Here is a 23,211-nt window from a genome sequence, read left to right on the forward strand (position 1 = left end):
TTTGAATTATTTCAAAATAAAAGGTAACAAACAAACAAACAAGAAAGACAAGTGAGACTGGGTTTGGGTGGCTTCCTGTCCCTGGGCAGCTGGGGGCTGCTAGCCCTCGAACACTGCCTGCCACGCAGGGAAGCTGTGGCTGGTCCCAAGCGGCCCCACCCAGCCAGCGCACGGCGACGCACTCCTGGGGGGCGCAGTGCGGGCTGCGAGCCATGCCTGCCTCAGTCACGGGTTCAGGGGCCGTGGGACGGGCCGACCTGGGCATCATCTGTGCTGGTGGCCCGGTATCTGAGAAGCTGCACCCTCAACCTGAGGAACCCAAGTTGCGGCGAGGTTGGGCCATTTCGAGGGCATGCTGTTCCGCGGGACTGGCAGCATCTGAACCCAAGGCCGGCCGATTCCAAAGCTCATGCTCTGCCCTGCTCCATCCTAGCACCCCTGGAGCGCCTCTTGTGGGGAGGGGTAGCTGGGGAAGCCACCGGGTGCTGCAGAGCTTTCCCAGGAAGGCCCAGGGAGGTGGGCCCTTGGGGTGGGGGCACAGGGCTGAACCGCTGCCCCCGAGGCGGCCACCCCTTGGGACTTCATCCCGTGCCCTTGCTCCCCCGCTTCCTGCCAAACCTCAGGCCCTGCACCTTCCCTCGCAGCTGCAGCGGCCAGAACGCGCAGCGGCAATCCTTTCTGCACTGTATCACATGTTGCTTAATGTTTGGACGCTGATATTTTCTCCAGCTGGGTTTTTCTTAATTTAAGTCAACAAACCAATCTGGAAGCAAACATATTGCTTGTGTTTTGGAACCAGGCAAAAACAACGTGCGAGGGGAAGAATTAACAAACAAACAAGACCTGGGCTTGCGCGAGGCGGTGTGTGGACTGGGAGACGGTGGACTGCCCGGAAGCCGTCCCGGAAAAAAGGGACGGGGCCCCTCTCCAGCCCCATCTGCCCTGCCCCGAACCCCCTCCCGTACGTGTGCAATTCCAGGAAAGTGCAGACAACGTGGACCCCGCCCAAAGCCACCGAGCTTGCCCCTGCAGCCCAGGACGGCCCGCGGGCTGCTGCGTGACGTCCGCCCCAGCTTCGCAGTGGCTCTCTCCCAGCCTTGCTGCCCCCTGCCCCCTTTCAGGTGACCCACAGGCTCCAGGGCATCAGTTCCTGCCAACTGAAATTCTGGGGCCCCATTCTGTGTCCTCAGTCACAGGGAGCATGCAGTCCCCTGGCTGACCCCCAAACGTGCCAGGCTTCCCCTGGCGCTGCGAGCGCAGGCCCAGGAGCAGCAGCCTGAGAAGACGGGGTCTACCGCAGGCTCACTGGAGCTGTTGTTTAGGAGCTCCCAACACCCCCAAACCACACTGGATAGGACTGATCTCAATTATTGGCCACGTGGAATTTTTTCTGGAGGCTTTTTTCAGTGGAAGGAAAAACAGGGAGGAACTTTAAAGGCCAGTTAGCACCGTCCTCTCATGTGTCGGTGGCGTCGGCTCCCACTTCCTTCTTCCCACCACCCCCCTCCCCGGGAACACCCCCGCCCGAGCAGCCCGGGTGACGGAGGCCAGGCGGCTGTCATCTGTCGGCGGCTGGAGCCAGGGGCCCGCAGGCGCTCAGAGGTCCCATCGCCTGCCCGGCTCTCGGTGCCGCCTCCCCCTTCCTTCACTCAGACAGACAGACAGACGGCAGGCTGCTTGGCGGAGCCTCTGCGGAGTCCAGTTTAAAGCTCCAAGTCTCTCAAACTGATAAGGAAAAGTGATACGAACCTCAGCTTCTCAAATGTAAACTTACATCGAATGCCCAGAATAAGGAAAAGGGAAAAACCACAGTGGACGGTCCAAGGGAGGCCAGGAAATTCAAGCCCCACGTCCCAGTGCCCCCAGCTGCTTCCTCTCCGCAGAGCCCCTCACCCGGGCCAGCTCTCAGCCACACGCGGGCGAGAGGCGCAGGGGCCAACTTGGGGACGGAGCCGTTTGAGTCGCCAGTGCGCGGCGGGAGGAAAAGGACCTCATTTCCTGACCTGTCTTCGAGGAAAATCTTTCCAGTAAAATAAAACAGACACCTCTGTTTTTTCTTTCTTGGGTCGCACGTTAGGCCAATTTACTTCAGAGTCCTAGAGGATGACAGAAAGCAAAACAGCGCAAAGACCTCTGGCACGTTCCAAGTGGAAGGAACAGTTTTTGAACCTTCTACGGCCCCTGCAGCCCGGGGTCCAGAGAGGTCTGAGCTGCCGCGCCGCCCCCGCTACAGCTGCCGGACAGCACCTGGGGACACGTGGGCCGAGGGGGGAAGGAGGCCAGCCGGCCAGGGCCGCGGTTCGGAGGAATCGATGGGGTTAGAATTAAACCTTGCAGAGCGTTTCTGCCAGGACTTTTGCATCCCTGCAAGAGCTACACTGACGGAGTGCATGGGGCTCGACGGCTGAGCGCCGGCTTCCCACACACGAGGTCCCGGTTCAATCCCCGGCCCCGTACCTCAAAAACCCCAAAATACCGAAACATCCCTCTCCTGAGAGCGCACCCTCTACAGCGCTCCCGTGGGGCTGCGCCTTCTGCCACGTCCAGGCCATCTCTTCATACAGGCTTTTTCCAGATGCTGCAATCCGTTCTGGGATAACGCAGTTGCTCTCACAAACACCCAGGAAATGAAAAACGATGGTCGCAACATGAAAACATCTGTCTTGTACATCTTGGTGACTCTTGAATTGGGGGGGGGGGGGGGGGGCTCTAGGTAACCAAAAACTGTGCAGGAGCGGAAGACGTGGGAGAGAGAGAGACGCGCTGACAACACCTCGGTCCCCAGCTGGCCTCCGGCCACGGAGGGGCTCGGGTGGGGGGCCCTGCCAGCGGGAAGGAGACAGACCGAACGCCTGTCTTTGCGGGAGGTGAGCTGAGAAGCACACCCTGCCTCGACCTCCCGAGCCAGAGTGCCAATTAATTCCCTGAGTGCTGCAGCTCCCACATGCCAGAAATCTCTTGGATTTGCTGACGCAAGCCTGGCGGCCACCAGTGTGTGCCCCATGTGCACGGTTCTCTTTTCGGTGGGCACAGGGGGTTCTGCCTGGGGCTGGTCCTCGTCACTCTAGGTGGCTGCTGGAAGCAGCGAGGGTGGGCTGGCCGCTTGGTGCTTTGCTCCCGGTGGGGCAAAGGGGGCCGGGCGAGACGGCAGCGACCTCTGCCAAACCGTCTCCCTGAGGCCAAAGGTATCGACTTCACTACAGACGTGCTTCCGCACAGGAAACCTCATTTCTGAACCTTTCGTTATCTCGAGTTATCTGGTAGGAGCTGCCATCTGCCCACCAGGGCCCCGAGAAAGCACTGGAGGGCTGAGTGGGGGTCCTGTAGGCGAGTGGACCCCGTCCCACGCAGAAGTTCGCCTGCCTCGCAGTGTCCTTCCTTTTGGAAAGCGATTCCTGGGTTTCTCGGGACCTTGGCTCCTCTGTAGTTTGGGAAGCCGCACGGCGCCCTCCAGGCCGCAGGCGCCTCCTTCCCCCTGCGGTGGCGTGTCCTCGGCGCGGTGCCCATCAGGCCGGCCTGAACCGCTGCCGCCCTGGCCAGGGGAGCCTCCGGCATGGACCACGGTGGAGGAGGCCATGGAGACGGAAGCCGTTCTGTGGGCTTGTCCCACACGCCTGCTGCCGCCACGAGGGGACCTCCAACGGCCTGTCACTGAGCCGGGCCCTCCTGGGAAGTCAGTGTCACCGCGGGGGGCTCACCTGTGTGGGGGCCTGGTGTGGGGCCTGGGTGCAGCCTGCGCATGGCTGGAGCACCCTGGTCCTGGGCTGAAGGGCCCGCCGGCACCCCTGGTACCCGGCACCCACGCCCGCGTGGACGCAGCCCTGCAGTGCCCTCAGAAAGCTGGAGTCCGAGCCGGGCCGTCAGACGCTCTGCACCGAGCTGCCCTGAGGCTCCGCCCTGCACCGCTCCCCAGCCCGGCAGCAGCAGCAGGGGCGGGGGCTCCTGGCACTGCGAGGGCACAGGCCAGCTGCCCTCGAGTGCCCCTGTGGGATGGCACCGGTGAGGTGCACCCCAGGCCCGTCTCGGGGCAGCCGGCTGTGCCTCTCGGAACTGGGGGGGGAAGATGACACTGGCCGCATCCTGGGGAGACACTCCTGCCGCGGACCTCGGCCCTGGCCCACCTTCGGCCCCACGGCGCCTTCTCTCCTGGCACCCCTCCCGCAGTCCCGGGCACAGGCGTGCTCTCCACGGCCTGCACGAGACGCCCCGTGACCACGGGGGTGGCACGGTGGGCACGTGGTGGCGTGGCGCGGGCGGCGCCTGTGGGGTTCGTGGGGTGTGTGTCACCCCAGGTCCGTGCCCACTAGTGCAGGCCCCACGGGCCACCCCATTTCAGGAGCAAAGTCAGAAGAACGAGGTCATGGCCGGACAGTTTTCTTTTCTGGGGAAAAATTCAGGAATAGTTTGGCAGATGTATGAAAAGGATAAAATAAAAAGTATACTAGAAAAGCCTCAAGTTTGTTTACATCAGGCACCTGCTCTATTGTCAGTGTTGGGTGATACGAAAACAAGGAATGGTGCATATCGTAAGGCGACGTTTATCTCAGGTTTCTGTGACTCGTACAATCTGCTCCAGGTTCCCTGTGGAGACCTGGGTTGCCACCAAGGACCCTTGAAAAAAACCCCCCAGGGGGTCAGGGGCATTTTTGTCCTCCCTCACAGGCTCTATTTTATTGTCCACACAGAGCTAAGCCCCCCTGCCGTGATTTGAACACAGTGGATTCCGAATCTGGGGTGATCGTGCGATAAAGAGGCATCAGGCCATGGCACATGGCGGACGTGGGAGATGCCACCTGCCGCCAACCGTGATGTGAACTCGTCCTGAGTGGGATCTCTGGCTTCCAGGCCCAGGGGCTCAGAGTCCGGCTCTGCAGGGGTCACCACCTGGGGTGAGGGGGTCTGGGCCACCACCAACCAGCCAAGGATGGTGGGGGGGGCTGGAGGGGTGGGGCGGCACCCCCCAGGCAGCTTCGGTTTCAACCAAACCCCGGCCCCAGGAGCCCCCTGGCTCTTTTCCCTCCCGCCGACACAGCGCAGAACTGGGCTCACCCTGCAGTACCTTCTCGAGAGACGGCTAGGAAGCACCACCGCCGCGGCCCCTTCCCTCCTCCCCCTTCCCCGAGAGCAGACGCCCCGGCTCAGGTGCAGAGGCGGCGCTGCTGGGGCGATGCAGGGACCAGGGCCTGGGCAGGTCTGGGGGCGCTGGCGAGCCTCCTCTCCCTCTGGGCAGTGGCAGCTTCTGGCGCAGCTGCCCCTGACACGTGCAGGCCTTTCTCCCCTTCGCCCCCATTTTAATGGGCACGAGAGATGGAACAACCAACGGCGTTCGCGAAGGAACCGACGCCATGCGCGGTGGCCGGTCGCCTGAACTCATTTTGCTGTAAAATGTAAAAACAAGAGAGGGCAGACCAGTTGCGTCCCCCAGGACACATCCAGCTCTTTTAATATAGAGGTGCCACCACATGCTGTGCTTCCAATGCAGCGTTACGGCCACATGTCACTCAAATATTTACTCCAGCTGCCAACACTCGGCTGCAGCGGCGGGCTGGAGCTGGGCGCCGTGCGGCCGTCACTGGCCGTGAGCCCCAGCCGCAGGCTGGACCTCCGCCCGGCCGCCTTCGTGGGCCAGGAGCCACTCCTTGATGCCCGGCCCTCCGGAGTAGTTGCCCACGGCGCCGCTGCTGCAGACCACCCGGTGGCAGGGGATGAGCACGGGCACCTGCAAGAGACAACGGGCGCCGTCAGCTGGGGCGGGGGCCGGCAGGCCACGGCTCGAGGGCGAGGCTCCAGCGCGGCGGCGCGGGCTGTGGGCCTGGTGAGTGGGCGCCACCCCGGGGCCCCCAGGGCCATGTCTCAGGCCCCCGAATGGGCTGGTGGAGGGGACAGGAGGCCTGGGGAAATGTGAGCCACTTCCAGGAGCCCATTTCCTCCAGGATTTGGGAGAGGACTTTCATTTGGTGACTGACGGAAATTGCCACTGAGAAAACCTCAGATTCCATGTCTAAGCTATGGAGTGGCACGAGAGATTCCCCATCACGCAAAGGGAAACCCCCGAGGGGACTATACCTGCGCAGGCCGTGGGAGCCCCTGTTGGCAAAGCACGGCCCCCCAGCCCGCTCCGGGGCCCTTGGCTCCGCATTGCCTGGGACTGCTGTCCAGGGGTGAGGGCCAAGCAGCAGCGACCTTAACAGCCAACGAGACCGCGTCACAGCTAAACGAGCCTAAAGACAATCGCATGGACGACCAAGCATCCAACGGTGGACCAAGGCCCCAGCACCTCCACCCCAAGGCAGCTCTGGGAGCGCAGGCTGGGTACCCTGCCTCCCACCCGCGTCCCCCTGCAGCTCGAGGCACTGTCCTCAGCCCAGAGGGGTCAGGCTGGCCCACGGACTGTTCAGTCCAGTGAGTGGGGCTGAGAGCTCCAGCCACAGGCCTTCTGTGGACCGGCCTGCCCTGTCCCCAAGCACGGGCCCTGGTCTCGGCCACTGGGCCCAGCCCGCCGCCCAGCTGTCCTTGCCTGGAGCCGGAGACAGGGCAGACCTGTGGGTGGCTAGGGCTGACGCCATGAGAGAAACCACCGAGGTGACCGCTGCCCCTTCCTTCAGCCAAGCCTAGGCCCAGGAGTCCTAACAGGCTATTTGTTCTCTCTTCCCAATTCTGCCAGGCAAGGAATTGGCCACTCCCTTCCAGCAGGGCGGACGGCAGAGCTCAGTGGTGTAGACAGGCTCAGGAGAGTGTAGACAGGCGCGGGGAGGTGTAGATGGGCTGGGGGTGTGTGTGTGGAGGGGTCTTGGGGGGCATAGATGGGCCTGTTGGGAGGAGCCTAGACGGGGTCGGGAGAGTGTGGCTGGGTGGGGGTGGCCGGGCCTCAGGGCCTGAGGGCTGCCCCTCGCCCTGTCCTGGCCAGCACTGAGGCCGTGCATGGAGGTCGGGCCGCAGGGCTCGTTCCCGGCTGTGGCCTCACGTGGGGGCAGCCCCTGCTGTGGTGCCACAAGCCTGGGTCCAGGACGGGGCTGGAGGCGGCCGCAGTCCCCATGGCATGAGGCAACGCCAGGCAGGGGCTCTGCACGGAGGCGGGCAAGGAGGGGCAGTTGCCAGTGGGGCTGGGTGGAGCGGCCCGCGTGGCACGGGGGCCGAGGGTGCCCAAGTTGCCGGGAGATGCCCACTAACGGGGTCCTTGGATGGTGGGGCCACAGGCAGTGAGGGGAAGGAGGCAGTGGCAGAAGCTGGCGATGCCGGGGGTGGCCAGGGACGCTGCCCTCCGAGGGGCTCGGCTGGCGGCTGGCCCTGTGGGTGCCGCTGCTGGGGGGTGGCGGGGAGGGCCGCCCATCCCCAAGGGACCCGAGCTGGCAGGCTGCTCTGCGCCCAGCACCACCGCCCGCGCCGTCCCCTCCCATCCCGGCGCCAGCGGGCGGTGTGTGTGGGGGGCGGGCACTGCCTTCCCTCAGGCCCAGAGCCCCGGGGGTGACCAGACGTCAGCATCGCCACGACAGCGTGCGCAGGCAGGACCAGTGACGCCGCGGCTTCCCCGAGGGCCCAGCAGGGGCCCTGTGCATCCTGCCTGCAGCACGGGAGTCCGGTTTTCTCAGGAGGAGGACAGAGTGGCTTAAGGACGGACTGTCACTCTGATGACTCGTAGCCAGCCGTCCCATGACGACTTGCTGAGAGCGACCTGAGAGCACCCACGACTCGAGGTTCGATGGGCAAGGGACGGCATCTCATTCGATTTAGCTTTGCGAACTTCTAGGCACCAGTTCATTTTTTTCTACCTAAAAGTGGATTTCATGACTGATCTTTGATTTTCTTCCCTCTCTTGCAACGAGCTGTGAAATTATAAAAATGAGGACTATGAACAGAGCTATCTTGATTAGGCATGTTTTATAAATGTAAAATCTGCCCATTTCCACGTGTCGCGGCAGCTGCCAGGACCGACGGCGCAAGGTGAAAACAACAGACGGATGGCCCCCGGGCCGGCCTGCCGGGCTTCCTCGTATTTACGCAGGATGGAGAGAGGCTGCCTTCACCCGACACGTGCTATTTTCCTCACGAGAAACCGGGCATCGTGCTTCTGTTGGTGTTAAATTTTGGTGGCAGGTTTCAGACTATTAAAATGATGAACCTGCTAAAACGCAGTGGGCCCTGAGGACATTTTCCGAGGGAGAGGAGCATCCCTGCCCTCTCCTTTCAAGCTGGGGTTGCATAAAACGTAATTTTTATCAATAACCAAGGAGCTCCTAATATCACAGCTGCATTGAAATCTTCATGCTGTGCAATCTAATTCATCCAATGCACACGTATCCATCACTTACACAGACCCCTTCTCAAACGCTATAAAACTTCCAAAGCCATAGATTTGTCTCCAACAAAAATAACATGAAGGGGCCTCGCGATCAATAACGGACTCTCTGATTCCGGAACCGGCTGGCTCTTCTCTCCAACTTGGCTTTGTTCTTCTGGGTAGCGGCCCACAAGGGAGAGGGCTTGTTTTCCCTCGCAGCCTCATCAATACCTAAATCCTGGTGAACAAGTGACACCGAGAAGCTGTAATCAATAGCTCCCTGCGCGTTTTTTTCTTCTGGTCAAATGGTCCAGCGCAGCTGACAGCCGTGACACTCAGAACACGATGCTAAATCTTTATCAGCAGCCATCGAGGTGACTGGCAGCACAAGACGCGGGGGTCATTAGCACTCACAGCAATCTGTGAATAAACTAAGTCCTCGGGAACGAGGAGGGGAAGCCCGCGCGGCGCCCGATCGATCGCCTTTGAACTGCATTTAGCAAATTCTGTCTGGATGAAGTGGAGGGTCTTCGGTGGAGGGGAAGGACCGATAGGGGTTTTGCATTCGATCTATTGAAAAAGAGACCCTTCTCGCAGGCTGGGTGCGGGGAGAGAGCCTTCCGGAAGGCTGTCCAGCCACCTCGCACGGGTCAGTGGGACTCAAGGAAAAAACAGGCTGCTAAGGAGGGAGGGAGGGGCCTGCACCCAGCGCCCCCACTCTGGCCAGCAGCAGGTGCCGGCGCCGCCCGCCCTGCCCCAGGAAGGAACGCCCTGTGAGTGGCAGGGCCTTTTCAACCTCTCCACGGCCATTTCTCACTCTCTCCCCCTACGGCAGCCCCCAGTGGGGTGTCACCGGGGTGGAAAGCCACGCGGGGTCGGCACCGATGGGGGGCTGAGCACTCGGCCTCCCGCGCCATTGCATGTGGCACCCTCCCCTGTGGCCGCTGGACACCTGTTTTTACGAAGCCCCCTGAGGGCTGTGAGCGCCCGGCCACTGCAGCCGCAGCCAACTCTGCACCGGGAGGTTCCTGCGGAAGGAGCCCTGGCCTGTCCGTGCTGCGCCTGGGGCAGCCTGCTGGTGACGGACCAGGCAGGACCCCCGCCCCCCGCCCCCCATGCTGCTGGTGACGGACCAGGCAGGACCCCCACCCCCCCACCCTGCTGGTGACGGACCAGGCAGGACCCCCCGCCCCCCCGCCCCCCACCCTGCTGGTGACGGACCAGGCAGGACCCCCGCCCCCCACCCTGCTGGTGACGGACCAGGCAGGACCCCCACCCCCCACCCTGCTGGTGACGGACCAGGCAGGACCCCCGCCCCCCACCCCCCACCCTGCTGGTGACGGACCAGGCAGGACCCCCGCCCCCCGCCCCCCACCCTGCTGGTGACGGACCAGGCAGGACCCCCGCCCCCCGCCCCCCACCATCCTGGTGACGGACCAGGCAGGACCCCCGCCCCCCACCCCCCACCCTGCTGGTGACGGACCAGGCAGGACCCCCACCCCCCACCCTGCTGGTGACGGACCAGGCAGGACCCCCGCCCCCCGCCCCCCACCCTGCTGGTGACGGACCAGGCAGGACCCCCGCCCCCCGCCCCCCACCCTCCTGGTGACGGACCAGGCAGGACCCCCGCCCCCCGCCCCCCACCCTCCTGGTGACGGACCAGGCAGGACCCCCGCCCCCCGCCCCCCACCCTGCTGGTGAAGCACCGTGCAGGGTCCCTCCCCTGGGCATTCTGCAGGATTTGGTTTCTGCACGCAACAGGGTTGCCAATACGATGAACTTAGACATTAGGGTTTTAAACCTTCGTGAAATCCCGCGCCATACGTTTTAGTGACATTGGTTCATAGAGATTAACTGGGGGGTTCGCGCTGGCTGTGGAACACGGAGGCCCCTGCACCTGCCGCAGCACGCGCCGCCGCTCCAGACGCAGCTGCGGTACCACAGAGGTAGCGAGCACTGCTGCCGTGTGTGCCGGCGAGTGGAGCTTGTTTCCGCAGCCAAGGACGCATGCTGTACGTGCCCCGGGAGGTGCACATCAGCACCCACCAGCGCCGCCTACCTCCACCTTCAAGCGGGGCGGCAGGCACTGAGTGCCAACCTCGGGGAGAAGAGAACGACCTGTTTTACCAATGGGCATGGACAGTAGAAACAGCACCGAGATCTGGGACCAAGGGTGGGTTCCCACAGAAAGCAGCACTCGGGGCACTGCACGAGGGGGACACGGAAACAAGGTCGGCTCCCTGCGCGATCTCACGGAGCGCCGAGCCGACCCGGGCGTGGTCGGGGCTGGGGTTGCCTCGTGGGGCCCCAGCACGCCACGCTGCTCAAGACCAGCTCCCAGGCTGGAGACGACGGCGGCCTCCCGGAGGAGACGGGGCCTTGTCTTTGTGGGGAGACCTTCAGAGCCGGTCACGAGTTTGACTCAGTGACACACCATGAGCGCTGTGAAAATGACAGCCCTCGCAGGGCACGGAAACGCCTGCTAGGCACGCAGTGGGGCGTTTCACAACGAAGCACGTCAGGTGCAGACTGAGCGGGCAGCGCCTCCCACCGGCTGTGACGGGCGCTGGTGGTGGGCACGGAGTTGGCCCCGCTCCGTGTGCTCCTGACAGCCCGGGCTATTCTAGATCGGCGGAAGCTGCCTCGTGTTTGAGGGCCGAGCATGGGACGCGAAGCCCCAATGCTGGCAGGAGCTGCTTGTTAAGGGCCACGATGCAGATCCGTGAGAGGCCACGTAACTGCCACCAGGGAGTCCAGCCCCGGCTCGCCTGGGCACTGCTGCGCAGGCTGCGCTGGAGGCCCTGCTGTCCTGTGAACAGGTGTGAAAACAGTTGTGAAAATACCTGGCAACGCCACGGCAAGTTTTTAAAAAGCGGGGCCTGTCTGTTTTAGTGAGTTCGTGGCGCCTGCAGGGCGATTGCACTGGCTGCTCCTGAGGGAAGGCGAGCTCTGTCCTCCGAGGGGCGCTGACCACTTTGGGGAAAAGCCTCACCAACTGGACCGCGCACGCTCACCAGCCACGTGGGCAGATGTGAACGTGGCAGGTTGTGGCGCTCCCAAGGTGGTGGAAGACGCCCTTCCCTCCCACCAGGTCTGTGGCTGCTTGCCACGCCAGGCCACGGCACACCGAGAGGGTCAGTGCCATGCTCGGGTCCCCGGAGACCGGGCGGATCCCCAGAGGGTGCCTCTGCTGTGGGCAGATGCGGCCGGCCAACTCCCTGGACAGCTGTGCCCGTAAACCTCTCTCAGGGAAGACACCAGAAGGACGAGGTGCGAAAGCGCTTGGGGCCAGGGAACCGAGCCTATGGGAGTGGCAGAAGCGTCCTTGCTGGGCCGTCCTGCGGGAGGCGCCGGCCCCAGCACTCAGGTGCTGCTTGTGGCCCACTGAGGCCAGGCCCCCCAGCCTCCACGACACTGCGCAGCCGAGGGAGGTCCCTCTGTCTCTACTGGAAGGGCAGCTGCGGAGTCCTGCCTGCTGTTTCCCCAGGTACGACGGACACACAGTGGGGCCTGGCGCGCTTGGTGAATGACGAGTGAGTGGATGAATGAACAAGTGGGTGAATGAACGGGTGAGTGGGTGAATGAACGAGTGGGTGAATGCATGGGTGGGTGAAAGAAGCAGTGGGTGAACGCACAGGTGAAGGAGGCCCCCGTGCACCGCCGCCCTGGGCCCCTCCGTGCGCCCGACGAGGAGGGCGCTGGCAGGGGGCGCGATGCGAAGCAGACCACCTCCACCCAGAGGTCCTGCCCCTTCCGGAGGGTCCGGGCCTGACCCGCTCCCCAGCGCCTCCCCCGCGGCCCCGCCGCCCCGGGAGCTTCACCCCACGCGGGGACAAGTGCTTACAGGGTTGCTCCTCATGGCGCCCCCCACGGCCCGCGCTGCTCGGGGGTTGCCCGCCAGGACCGCCAGCTGCTGGTAAGAAACCACTTCTCCGAATTTCACCGCCTCCACCAGTTTCCACAGCACCCGCCTGGTGAACGAATCTGAAAGAAAGAACAGAGCGTGGCGTGGGCCAAGGATTCCGCGGCGTGGGTGGAAAGAGCGGGCAGGGCGGGCAGCGGCGCCTCCTCCCCACCTCTGCCCCGCTCCCGTGGGCCTGCCCGTGGCCACCCTGGACCAGCCCGCCCGTGGCCCTGCTGCCCGCCTTGTAGACCTTGTCCCACTTCGGCCAGACACAGGAGGGAAGGAGGCCACGGCCAGGTGGGGAGGCCACGGGCGCCGGGGCCACAGGCGAGGCAGCGCAGGGCTGTGGGTGAAACTTGCTCCCCATTTCAGGCGGTGGCCACAGCGAACGACACAGGCTCCTCGGCCCGTGGCAGGAACGAAGCCACGAGCACGAGGATGCGCCTCGCCCGCGGCCCCGGCGTTGGGGCCTCTTCCTGCGTGGGGGTCCGGGACAGACCCCCAGGCCTGCGAAGGCACGGTGGGGATCCACAGTCACGGCCTCCCCGAGGCTGGACAGCGAGCAGCGTGGCCCTCGCCAGGAGGCCAGAGCTTCAGGACGGGACAACAGAGGGAAAGAGTCCGCGGGCAGGCGTGGCGCCCAGCGCCTCTGCCCACGAGCACGCCAAGCTCATGTGGTGCACGCTGGCAGCGGGCAATTCGGCTCTTAGAGGAATCTACCCTTACATGCGCGTTAAACAATAAAAATCACTTCTTAACTGAAGGGAACGATAATCACTTCACGGGGAAAAAAATCTGTTTAGTCTTTATTATAACATTAAGCAAATTAAACATCAGCATAATCCAGGTGATACTAGAAAAGGGTCATCAAAGAAATTAACTTTGTTGTTCATTAATTTACATGGATTAGTAGAGGGCAAAAAGACAGCGAATGTGCTCTAGTTTTTTATGATATAATTTCAAACTGTACACCACTTGTGGCAGTAGGGTGACTTTGGGGTTAATCAGACTGATTTGTCCTTTTAATTGCTTTCTATTCAAAGAAAATTCATTAGATAATGTTCTCTTCAAAATTCATGAATCAATTTAACTGAAGAAACCACATTAACAGCTCCGGCTTCATTAGCGCGCAACGTTGTGCCACTAGCTGATTGCTGGGAGGCCTTCCTCGGGCAAACAGAGTCTGGGCGCCGTGATTCCCTCACACAGGGTTGGATATCGGCGCGTGAGCCGTTATTTTGGTTGCTGTTGGGATGCCTAACTTAAAAAAGGAAAAAAGGGAAGCAAAGCTAGGAGGCCTGGTGAAAACCTGGAAAGGAAGCGGTTTCAGGGGCAGCCTGCGGAGAAACCAAGCCGCAGAGGCCGGGGCTCCGCCTTCCTGGACAGCGGCGAGCGGCTGCTTTTGTTTTTTTTTGTCTTGACTCAGGGAAAGGATGCTGTAGGCTTTCCAGAAGAACCGTCGGGAACTTCTACTGAGTCGGGAGGAATAAAACAGAGGCCTGTGCACCATCTTAGCCGGAGCAGGGACAGCTGGGAGAAGCAGTGGCCTCACTGCTGAGCTCTCACCTGAGTGTGAGGCCGGAGGCTGCTCGGAACAAATCTGGCACCCTTCTTTCCAGGCACCAGGGTGCCGTACGAGGAAGCAATCCTACTTGCACGCAGGAGGACAGGGTTTAGCAAACATCTTCAGCTTCACGTGTCGATTTTTCATGGGAAACCATTTCTCACCTCCAGCACACAACGTAACGCACTGGGAAATATGGCTCAAATAATGCAATGTTTAGCAGTTGAGCACGTAATTTTATAAATGCATCTGAAAACTCCATTTCGCCCTGCAGGGAGCTGGTGCATTAATTAGTCTAAGCAGCTCGGAGGCAGTGTGCAGACTGCGGTTAAACTGTTTCTGAGAGCTGGCGCCCTTAACCTCAGCCTGCTCAGAATCAGATGGCTGCCTGATGCCAACGTGGTGCCAGTGCTCGTGCTGGAAAACACCCTTCTCGGATGCAGTAAAACCTGCTCGGGAAAACCAGCACGCTACGTGGACGTGCAGCTTCCTGAGATCAAGGCAGCCGCTGATTCCTTGAGGGCTGGACCGATCATCTTGGGAGCCCAGAGTAGCCAGTGCTGGGTGCAGCCTCCTTCCCTGCCACGGCCAGTGGAGCGGGTGCCGGCAGGCAGGGCTGCATAGGACAGCGCCTGCACACTGCGTTCCAGATGCTTCTCTCCTTCCACCGCCCCCTCCTCTGGCTTTCCTTCCCCACTCATCCTTCTTCCTGCCCTTTCCTGTCCCTGGGTCCTCGGGGCCTCAACTGGCCAGCAGGCATCAGGGCGGGCTCTGCTGGGGCCGATCTGCTGCCCGGGGCCCCATCCGAAGGACAGTGCATTCCTGGTCTCATTTCTGCTGGGCTGCACCTCAAACACACCCACCATAGCCCCCCAACCCGCCTGCACCTGTTTTCTAAAGGCTGTGCCGACCTGGATGGGGTGTCCTCGCCAGGGGGTGCGGAGCAGGGGGCCGACGTGCAGCCACGCCTGAGCACTGCCGCCGTGGTGGTGGCGATGTGGCTGGATGTGGCCATGGAGCGGGGGCCACATTCGCGCCCCGGTCCTGCCCATCTCCTCCCAGATGAGCCGCTCCCTGCCCGCAGTCTCCGTCTCCTCCATGGCCAGGGCCAGCTCTCCAAGCACCCGCTGTGCTCCCACTGAGGGCTGGAGGGTCCAGGTGCTCCGACCGGACCCCGAGATTGTCTCCTCTGAGAGAATGACCCCACGTCACGGCCCTCAGGTTGCCTCCCTCTGCCCAAGGTCGCATCCCACCCAGGGGTGCTCCTCCCTCCGGCCACCCTGCCCACTGGCCCTGCTGCCTTCCCGGCTCCCCCTACCACAGCCAAAGGGCCCCCGGCCCCCGCCTGCCCCAGGCCCCTGACCAGCTGGACCCCGGGCCAGGCCCCAGAGGGAGGGGTGTGTGGCGGCAGCTGAGTTAGAAGGGCGTTTCACAATGATGCCCACAGCCTCCGCCCCGCCGTCTAAGGTCTACGCGTGATTGCGTCATGGCGACGTCACCAGCACCTCTCAAGGCATTTATATCCGGCTCTATTTCCACATAAATGGCGCTGCCTGGCCCGGCGCTCTGGACCAGGCACCGTGAGGAGCTCTCTGCAGGATTCCTGTGGACTGTCAGGAGGGCCTGGGGCAAGGGGCACCGTGCCCATCTGTACAGAAAGGGCAGGGGGTTCAGCGCAGTCAGGAGCTCGCCCCGTGGCTCCCGCAGCCTCACTGTGCATCCTGTCGACTCTAGCAAATACACGAGCTGAACATGGCCTCTGGAGCTCACGGTGGTGAAGCTGGCCTTGGAGTTCAGGAGCTACGACTCCCAGGAGACCCAGGCCCCTGGGGTAGGAAGGACCCTCACCCAACGGGGTGAGCTCAGGGGTGGGGAGAGGGGCTGGTGTGGGGGCTTCTCAGTGGGTGGGAGAAGACAAGCTGAGAAGCGAAGTATTCCTGGAAGGGAGGCCTGGGGGTGGAGTCGAGGCCCGGGATTCAAGAGGAGGGGACAGCCAGCGCTGGCTCAGACTGGGGGGAGGGACAGGGCATGGGGGTAGGCTGGGGACAGGGTGGGACACGAGATGGGACCAGGGGGGAGGGAGGCACAGACAGCAATCCCTCCTGCCCTGCCCACCCATCCAAGCTCTCCCTGCCTTTCTACCCCTTTTCCTTAGGATTCTGAGATGGCACTCAGGTACCTGATCACTGGGCCATTTTCCTGACCTTCCCAGTGACGCTGGCCTTTGCTTGGGCTCGCAACAAAATGTGCTCCTCAAGTGTCAACATAGCTGACTTGGACCTAATGCTACTTTGCCAACAAAGCAGCCAAGATAAACTTTCCAGGAGCGAGGATAAAACATCAGATGGAGGAAAAGAAGGACTCCGGTTCCATGTGAAATGGAGTAAGTACACTCTACCCTGCCTCTCGTACTGAATGCATTGATAAAACCTGGACAGAATGCAGAGAGCAGCTATTTGCAGAATGTGAAAAGTAAATGGTAGCAGGCAGATTGGAGAAGAGGACAAGAATTTGAAATGACAAATGCATTTACCATTTTTCCCCACCGGTATCCCCAGCCTGGACTTGCTGCAACCTGAGACCTGTAAAGGCTGAAGGAGGCCATCCACCTCGAGGGGGGAAAAGGATCCCTAACCCTCAGAGAGAGTGGATAAAGCACCCCTTTTTTGGTCTTATCTCTGATCTCTTATACTTCAGCCAGCCCCCCAAGCAATTGTGTGGTATTGGGGTGGGAGTTGGGGTGGGAGTGGGGGCTGTGGGAACTCTGATAAGGAGAATGTTCTTCTCTGACTGAAGGAGCTGGGGTTCCAATAGGGGGGCAAACCCTGCTGCTTTTCTCTCTCCCTGCTCTACTGCTGCTTGGCCCTGGATTTCTGGCCAGAGAACTTAAAAGGGAGCCTCAAAAACCAGAGCATATGAGGGAGATTGTGGAGAAAGAGGCATTTGCAAAAGCTATTCCCCAAAATTGTCTATAAACTCTTGGACTCACCCCTGAACTGCACCTGTATGGCTCTGACCCCCAACCAAAGACTTCAAGGACTTGATGTGAAGGTCAGACCACCACCCAGGCCCCAGGCTGGCCGCTGAGTCAGTACTGTGAAGGTTTTGGAAATGGAGCTGAAATTAAAACCCCAGCCCATAGAAGGCTGGACTGAACTTACAGACTGAGCCCAAACTGGTAGACTGCCTGCCAAAACAAAAATATCTACATCTTCCATGGGGTGCATGCAAGACCCAGAGAATCATAATATTTAAAACATTCAGGATACAACGCAAAATTACTAAGCAATGGAGAAACAGAAAATCTCATCTCACATGGCAAAAGATAAGCAATAGATAACCAATGCTGAGATGACAAAAAGAAGTTGAAATCATCTTTAATAAAAATGTTAAGGGAGCCATTATAAAAATACTGCAAGAAGTTAAGGTAAAACACTCTTCAAACAAATGAAGATAGAGATAGTCTCAGTAAACTAATAGAAGCTATGAAGAAGAATTAAATGGACTATTTAATATTGAAAAATACAGTAAGCAAAATAAAAGCTTCACTGCAAAGGATCAACAGCAGATTGGTGATGACAGAGGAAAGAGTCAGTGAAACTAAAGACAGGTCAATAGAAACAATACACTTGAGACAACAGAGAGCAGAGAGAAAGAAGATTGAAAAAAGCCAAAGAAACAAAACCAAAAAGAACATTGGGGATATGTAAGGCAAAACCAAAAGGTCTAATGTTCATGCCACTGGAGTTCCAGAATGAAAGGAAAAAGAGTGCAGTACAGTAAAAAAATTCAAAGAAATAATAGGTAAAGATTTACCACACTTGGAAAAAGATATAAATCCACAGATGTAAGAAGCTCAGTGGACTTCAAACAGGATATACTCAAAGAAAATAACATATCACGATCAAACTGCTGAAATCTAAAGACAAGAACAAAACAATACATACTTACAGGAGAAAAACAATTTGAATGACTATAGAATTCTCACCAGAAACTATGGAGGCCAAAAGGAAGTGAAACAGAAATTTTAAAGTGCTGAAAGAAAACCTGTCAACCAGAATCCCATATCTATCCAGTAAAAAAAAAAAAAAAAAAAAAAAAATCCTGCAGGAATGAAGTTAAAATAAAACCTTCTTGGATACAGAAAAAATCAGGTAACTTGTTTCCAGCAGACCTGCTCTAAAAAAATGGCTAAAGGTGGCTCTTGAGAAAGAAGGGAAATGATACCATAAGGAAAGGTGCAATGTTAGAATGAAGGAGAGCAAAAGAAATGGCAGCTACCTGACTAAATATTGTAGACTGCTCTTCCCTTGAGTTCTTTAAAACATATTCGATGGTTGGAAGAAAAAACTACATTATCTGATGGGATTTCAATGTATGTGATTGCAATCCATAAGATGTTACAAAATAAAGAGGACTGCTTAAAAGGATCTATGCTGTTGTAAAGTTCACACATTCCACTAAAAGTAGTTAAATACTGTTTCCAAGTAGACCATGAAAGTTAAGTATCCAAACATTGTAATTCTTAGAGCAATCAACAGAAAAACTGAAGAGATATAGTAAAAATGCACAATTGCTAAATTAAAATGAAATATTAAAAAATATTTAAAAAGTCCAAAAGAAGGTAAGAAAGGGGGCATAGGAGGAACAAACAGAAAACACTAATAAAATGTTATACCTAAATCACAACATATAAATATTTACATTGGATATAATTGATCTAAGCTCACCCATGAAAACAGACTGTCATAATGGATTAAAGAAGATGACCCAAGTATGCACTGCCTACAAGAAGCTCACTTGAAAAAATAGATATAGGGAGGTTAAGGGTAAAAGAACGGAAAATGTTATAACATATATACACTAAGCTGAAATAAGCTAAAACCAGACAAATTAGACCTCAGAGCAAATAAAATTACCAGGGATAAAAAAGAATAAGACACAAAGTTGAAAGGGTCAATTCACCAATATGAGATACCAATCCTAAATGTTTGGTGTAATGCACCTAACACCAGAGTTTCAAAATACAAAGTTTTGCAAAACTGACAAAACAGAAAGGAGATTTAGGAAAAAGTACAATTATATTTGGAGAATTCAACATTTCTCTCTTAGTAATCGATAGACCTAGCTGACAGAAAATCAGCAAGTATGCAGGCCTGAAAAACACCACCAACCAAGTGGATTTAACTGGCATAGAACACTCCACTCCACGACGGCAGAATACACCTCCAAGTGCACACAGAACAATGAGCAAGACAGACTGCATTCTGGGTCATAAAACAAATCCTAAGTTTAAAATAATTGAAATCATACAAGGCATGTCCTCCGATCATAATGGAATTAGACTAGAAATCAATAACAAAAATCTACCAGGAAGATCTCCAACACTTGGAAAGCAAACAATCCACTCCTAAATAATTCATGGGTCTAAGAGTAAGTCTCAGGGGAAATAAAAAACTACATTGAACTGAATGAAATGGAAAACATTACATATTAAAATTTATGGGACACAGTTAAAGCAGTACTTAGAGAGAAATGTATAGCATTAAAAACCTTATATTAGAAAAGAATAAAGATCTCAAGCCAATAATCTAAGCTTCCAATTTAGGAATCCAGAAAATGAAGTGCAAAATAAACCCAAGGCAGGCAGAAGAAAGGAAATAATAAAGGCAAGCACAGAAAGCAATGAAATTGAAAGCAGAAAAATAATAGAGTAAAATCCATGAAATCCATGCAAACATCAAATACCTGATAAAGCTCTAGCAAGACCGTCAGAGAGAAAAATAAACAGTCAACTCAGGAATTTAAGACAGGTTATCAACTACAGATGTCCCAGACATTAAAGGAATAATGGGAATACTATGAATAACTCCATGCACAAAAAATGAACAAATTAGATGAAAGGAATTGATCTATCAGAAACTACCAAAATTCACCCAAGATGAAATGGATAACTATAGCTACTAAAGGAATTGAATTCACAGTTTAAAATTGTTCAGAAAAAAAATTTCCAGGGCCGGATGATTTCAGCAGTGAATTTTATCAAACATTTAAGGAAAAATAACATTTTTAGCAATCTTTTCCAGAAAATAGTAAAGGAGGGAACATTTCCCAACGCATTTTAAGAGGCCAGTCTTACGTCAATACCAAAATCGGACAAAGACAGAGACTCAAAAAGTACAGGCTAATATCTCTCAAGAACAAAAACACAAAAAATCCCCAACAAAATAGATCAATGACACACAGAAAACACAAGAAAAGAGCCATAAAATCATAGTCAACCGATCTTCGGCAATGGAGCAAAAGCAATTCAATGGAGAAAGGACAGTGTTTTCAACCATTGGCACAGGAACAACTCGACATCCACATGCAAAAAGGAACTAGGCATGGACTTTACACCTCTCACAGACATTAACTAAAGATGGAACATAAATCTAAATCTAAAATGTGAAACTATAAAATATCGAAAGATAAGAGAGGAGAAAATCTAGGTGACCTTGGATTGGTGATGATCTTCTTAGATACCAGAGCAAAAGCAAGGTTCATCAAAAAAAAAAAATAGGTACATTTTTTTTACTTTAAAAATTTCTGCTCCAGGATATGGATGTGGCTCAAGCATTTGGGTGTCTGCCTCCCACATGGGAGGTCCTGGTTTTGGTTCCCAGTGACTCCTAAGAAAGACAAGCAGATATAATGAGCAGACACAACAAGCAGACAACAAGTGGAAACAATGAGCAGACAGATGAGGGATCCATCTGAGGGTGGGGTGGGAGAACAACTTCTGCTCCAAAAAGATGCTGTTAAGAGACTGAAAAGTAAGTTTGGAAAATATGTATCTGATAAAGGACTTGTATACAAAACATACAAAGAACTCTTAAAACCCAATAAAAAGAAAACAACCCAATTAAAAACTGGCCAAAAGATCTGGGGAAAAAACAAAACAAAACACTGCACCAAAGGTATACTGAGAGAGATAAACATCTGAAAAGATGCTCAATATTATTTATTATGGAATTGCAAATTTTAAAAAGATATCATTATATACCTATTAAAATGACTAAAAAAACCCAAAACCAACCAACCAAAAAAAGCAAAACAAAAACCTGACCTAACAATTGATCAGGGGATGTGGAGGAACTCTCTTTTCCTACTGGTGGGAATGCAAAAAGATGCAATCACTGTAGATGGGCTCAGGGAGAGGATGAGTACGTGGAGCACAAGTCGTTTTTAGGGCAGTGAAACTATTCTGTATTATATTGTAAAGGTTGATATAAGATAATATGTGTTTATCAAACCGTACAAATTTTACAACACAAGTGAGATTAACATGTGCAAATAAAAAAAGAAAACATTTAAGAAGCTGTGGAATACTGGGAAGGAATGCAGACTGTGACAAAAGACTCTAACTGTACTAAAAATGTATGAAAGAGGGTCAACCACCACACCAGGGAGCTAAGAGTGCCTACAGCTGCAAGCAGGAGAATTGCATCCATCATCCATGTGGGATCTAAACCCCCTCTTGATGTAGAGGGGGACTGAATTTAACCATCCCAGGGTCCACAGGCTGGAGGAATAGAGTATGGGTTAGAGTGGACTTACTGGTGTTCTGCTGGGGAACTATTGTGATTAGTAAGGGAAGAAATAGTAGTAGTGATGTGGAGAGGGTGGCCACAGTGGCTGCTGATGGTCAGGACAGGGAAGAAGAGGTATGGTGTGGGGGCATTTTCAGGATTTGGAATTGTCCTAGGTGGTGCTGCAGGGATGGATGCTGGATGTCATCTGTCCTGTCATGGCCCACTGGGTGGACTGGGGGATATTGTGGACTACAATGTGGACCACTGGCCATGTGCTGCAGTGGTTCTATAGAATGTATTCGCCAGGGACAGTGGATGTGCCACAATGATGGAAGAGTTTGTTGATGTGGGAGGGGTGGCGTAGGTGGGGTGGGGGTATATGGGGACCTCATATTTTTCTAATGTAACATTTTAAAGAAAATAAAGAAAAAAAGTTAAAAAAAAAAAAAAACAAAAAAGTATGAAACCATCTCATTGAAGGGATTGGGGGCAGGTTGGAAAGGTGCTCATCCAAGTAATTTGCAAATGAGTGGAATCTATAAGACTAAGGGCAAAAGTAGCTGCATATAGGCACTGTACTCTAGTTCAGGGATTCTTAACCTTTTTGTTCCATGGACCACTTTGCCAGTTAGGTGAAACTGTGTATTATTTAATAAATATATTACACCAACACATCCCCACAAGAATTTTTTTTGAATTTCAATTCAAGCTCACAGACCCCTGGATAAGAACCCCTGCTCTGGTTGACAAAGTGGTTCCCACAGGGGTATTGGCTAATGATTCTGAAGCTGTTGTACATGTATACTGCATATGGACAATTAGGTAAATGGATGACAGATGGTAGGAGCCAGGTTTCTCATAGTTGGACTGGGAATTTGAAGATGAGCAAAGGAGGAGGCTACAATGATTCATGATGTAATGGATAGAGTTGGAGACACCATGATTTCATGTTTAGCTTAAGAGAGATAGAGATGATTGTATAGGAGAATATATAGATATGTATATACATGTGAGTTAATACACATGCCTTTATTTCCTTCAGCTGAGAGCATCTAGAACCAACAACACTCCAGTAGCCACGAGCACACCTAGCACCAGATCTTGGTTTCTAATTCCATTTTCCAATAGAAGGAACCAGAACTCCTTTAAGAAATGACCAACTATAGGATCAAGGCAGGAAATATACAAGATAATCTTGGAGCATCTTGAAGTGGCAATAAGTGAGGAAGTGCTCAAAAACAAAATAATAAAGCACCCCAAACATACCACAATGATGGGGGTGTGTCAAAGGTTCCAGGAGCCAACTGAAAGAGCTCCCAATGACCAAAGCTAGAACAATTTGAGCAATAAATTACTGGACTATAACCTAACATATAGAGCAAATATCCATGAGTTCATCTGGATATAAGTAAAAGATTGAATAAATAAATACATGAAGGAGAAGTGGCAAATCTCCCATGAACAAATGCAAATAATCTATGTGGATACTCTGCCCTCAAGTTCCCCTTGCTTAAGCTGAGCTGCATGGATAGACTTCTTTCCAAAGAGTATGATATGGGAAGTGGAGGGAAAAGAATTTATAGTAGAGAAATATGACAAACACGACCTCAGCCAGGTCAAGGTCAAAATTGACAGTGAAAAATCATGTCAATAGTATGCATCCTTGATATGATGTGATGAAAATGGGTCTTTGTCCCCCAAACCCATAATCTTGGCCTAATACTGAGAAAAACATGAGCCAAATTCCAACAGAGGGACATTCTACAAATACCTGATCAATACTCTTGAGAACTGTCAAGGTTATCAAAAACAAGGAAAATATGAGAAAATGTCTCAGACAGGAGGAGCCTAAGGAGATGTGATGATTAAATGCAGTGAGCTATACCTGAGA

At 54.9% G+C, this 23,211-nt stretch overlaps 1 protein-coding gene across 3 annotated transcripts in view; it reads right to left on the reverse strand.

The window, feature by feature from the left end:
• Positions 1–5,422: 5,422 nt before the first annotated feature.
• The window catches only part of MGMT (O-6-methylguanine-DNA methyltransferase), a 318,837-nt gene continuing 301,048 nt past the window's right edge, over positions 5,423–23,211 (reverse strand). For all 3 annotated transcript variants that reach the window (XM_058298135.2, XM_058298137.1, XM_058298136.2), the window contains 2 exons: positions 12,123–12,262; positions 5,423–5,719 (listed from right to left, as the gene is read on the reverse strand). In XM_058298135.2, the coding sequence (XP_058154118.1) occupies positions 5,570–5,719; positions 12,123–12,262 (290 nt within the window). In that variant the 3' untranslated portion in view covers positions 5,423–5,569. The remainder of the gene's footprint in view (positions 5,720–12,122; positions 12,263–23,211) is intronic.

This window comes from Dasypus novemcinctus, chromosome 6 (assembly GCF_030445035.2).
Source record: "Dasypus novemcinctus isolate mDasNov1 chromosome 6, mDasNov1.1.hap2, whole genome shotgun sequence".
NCBI lineage: Eukaryota > Metazoa > Chordata > Mammalia > Cingulata > Dasypodidae > Dasypus > Dasypus novemcinctus.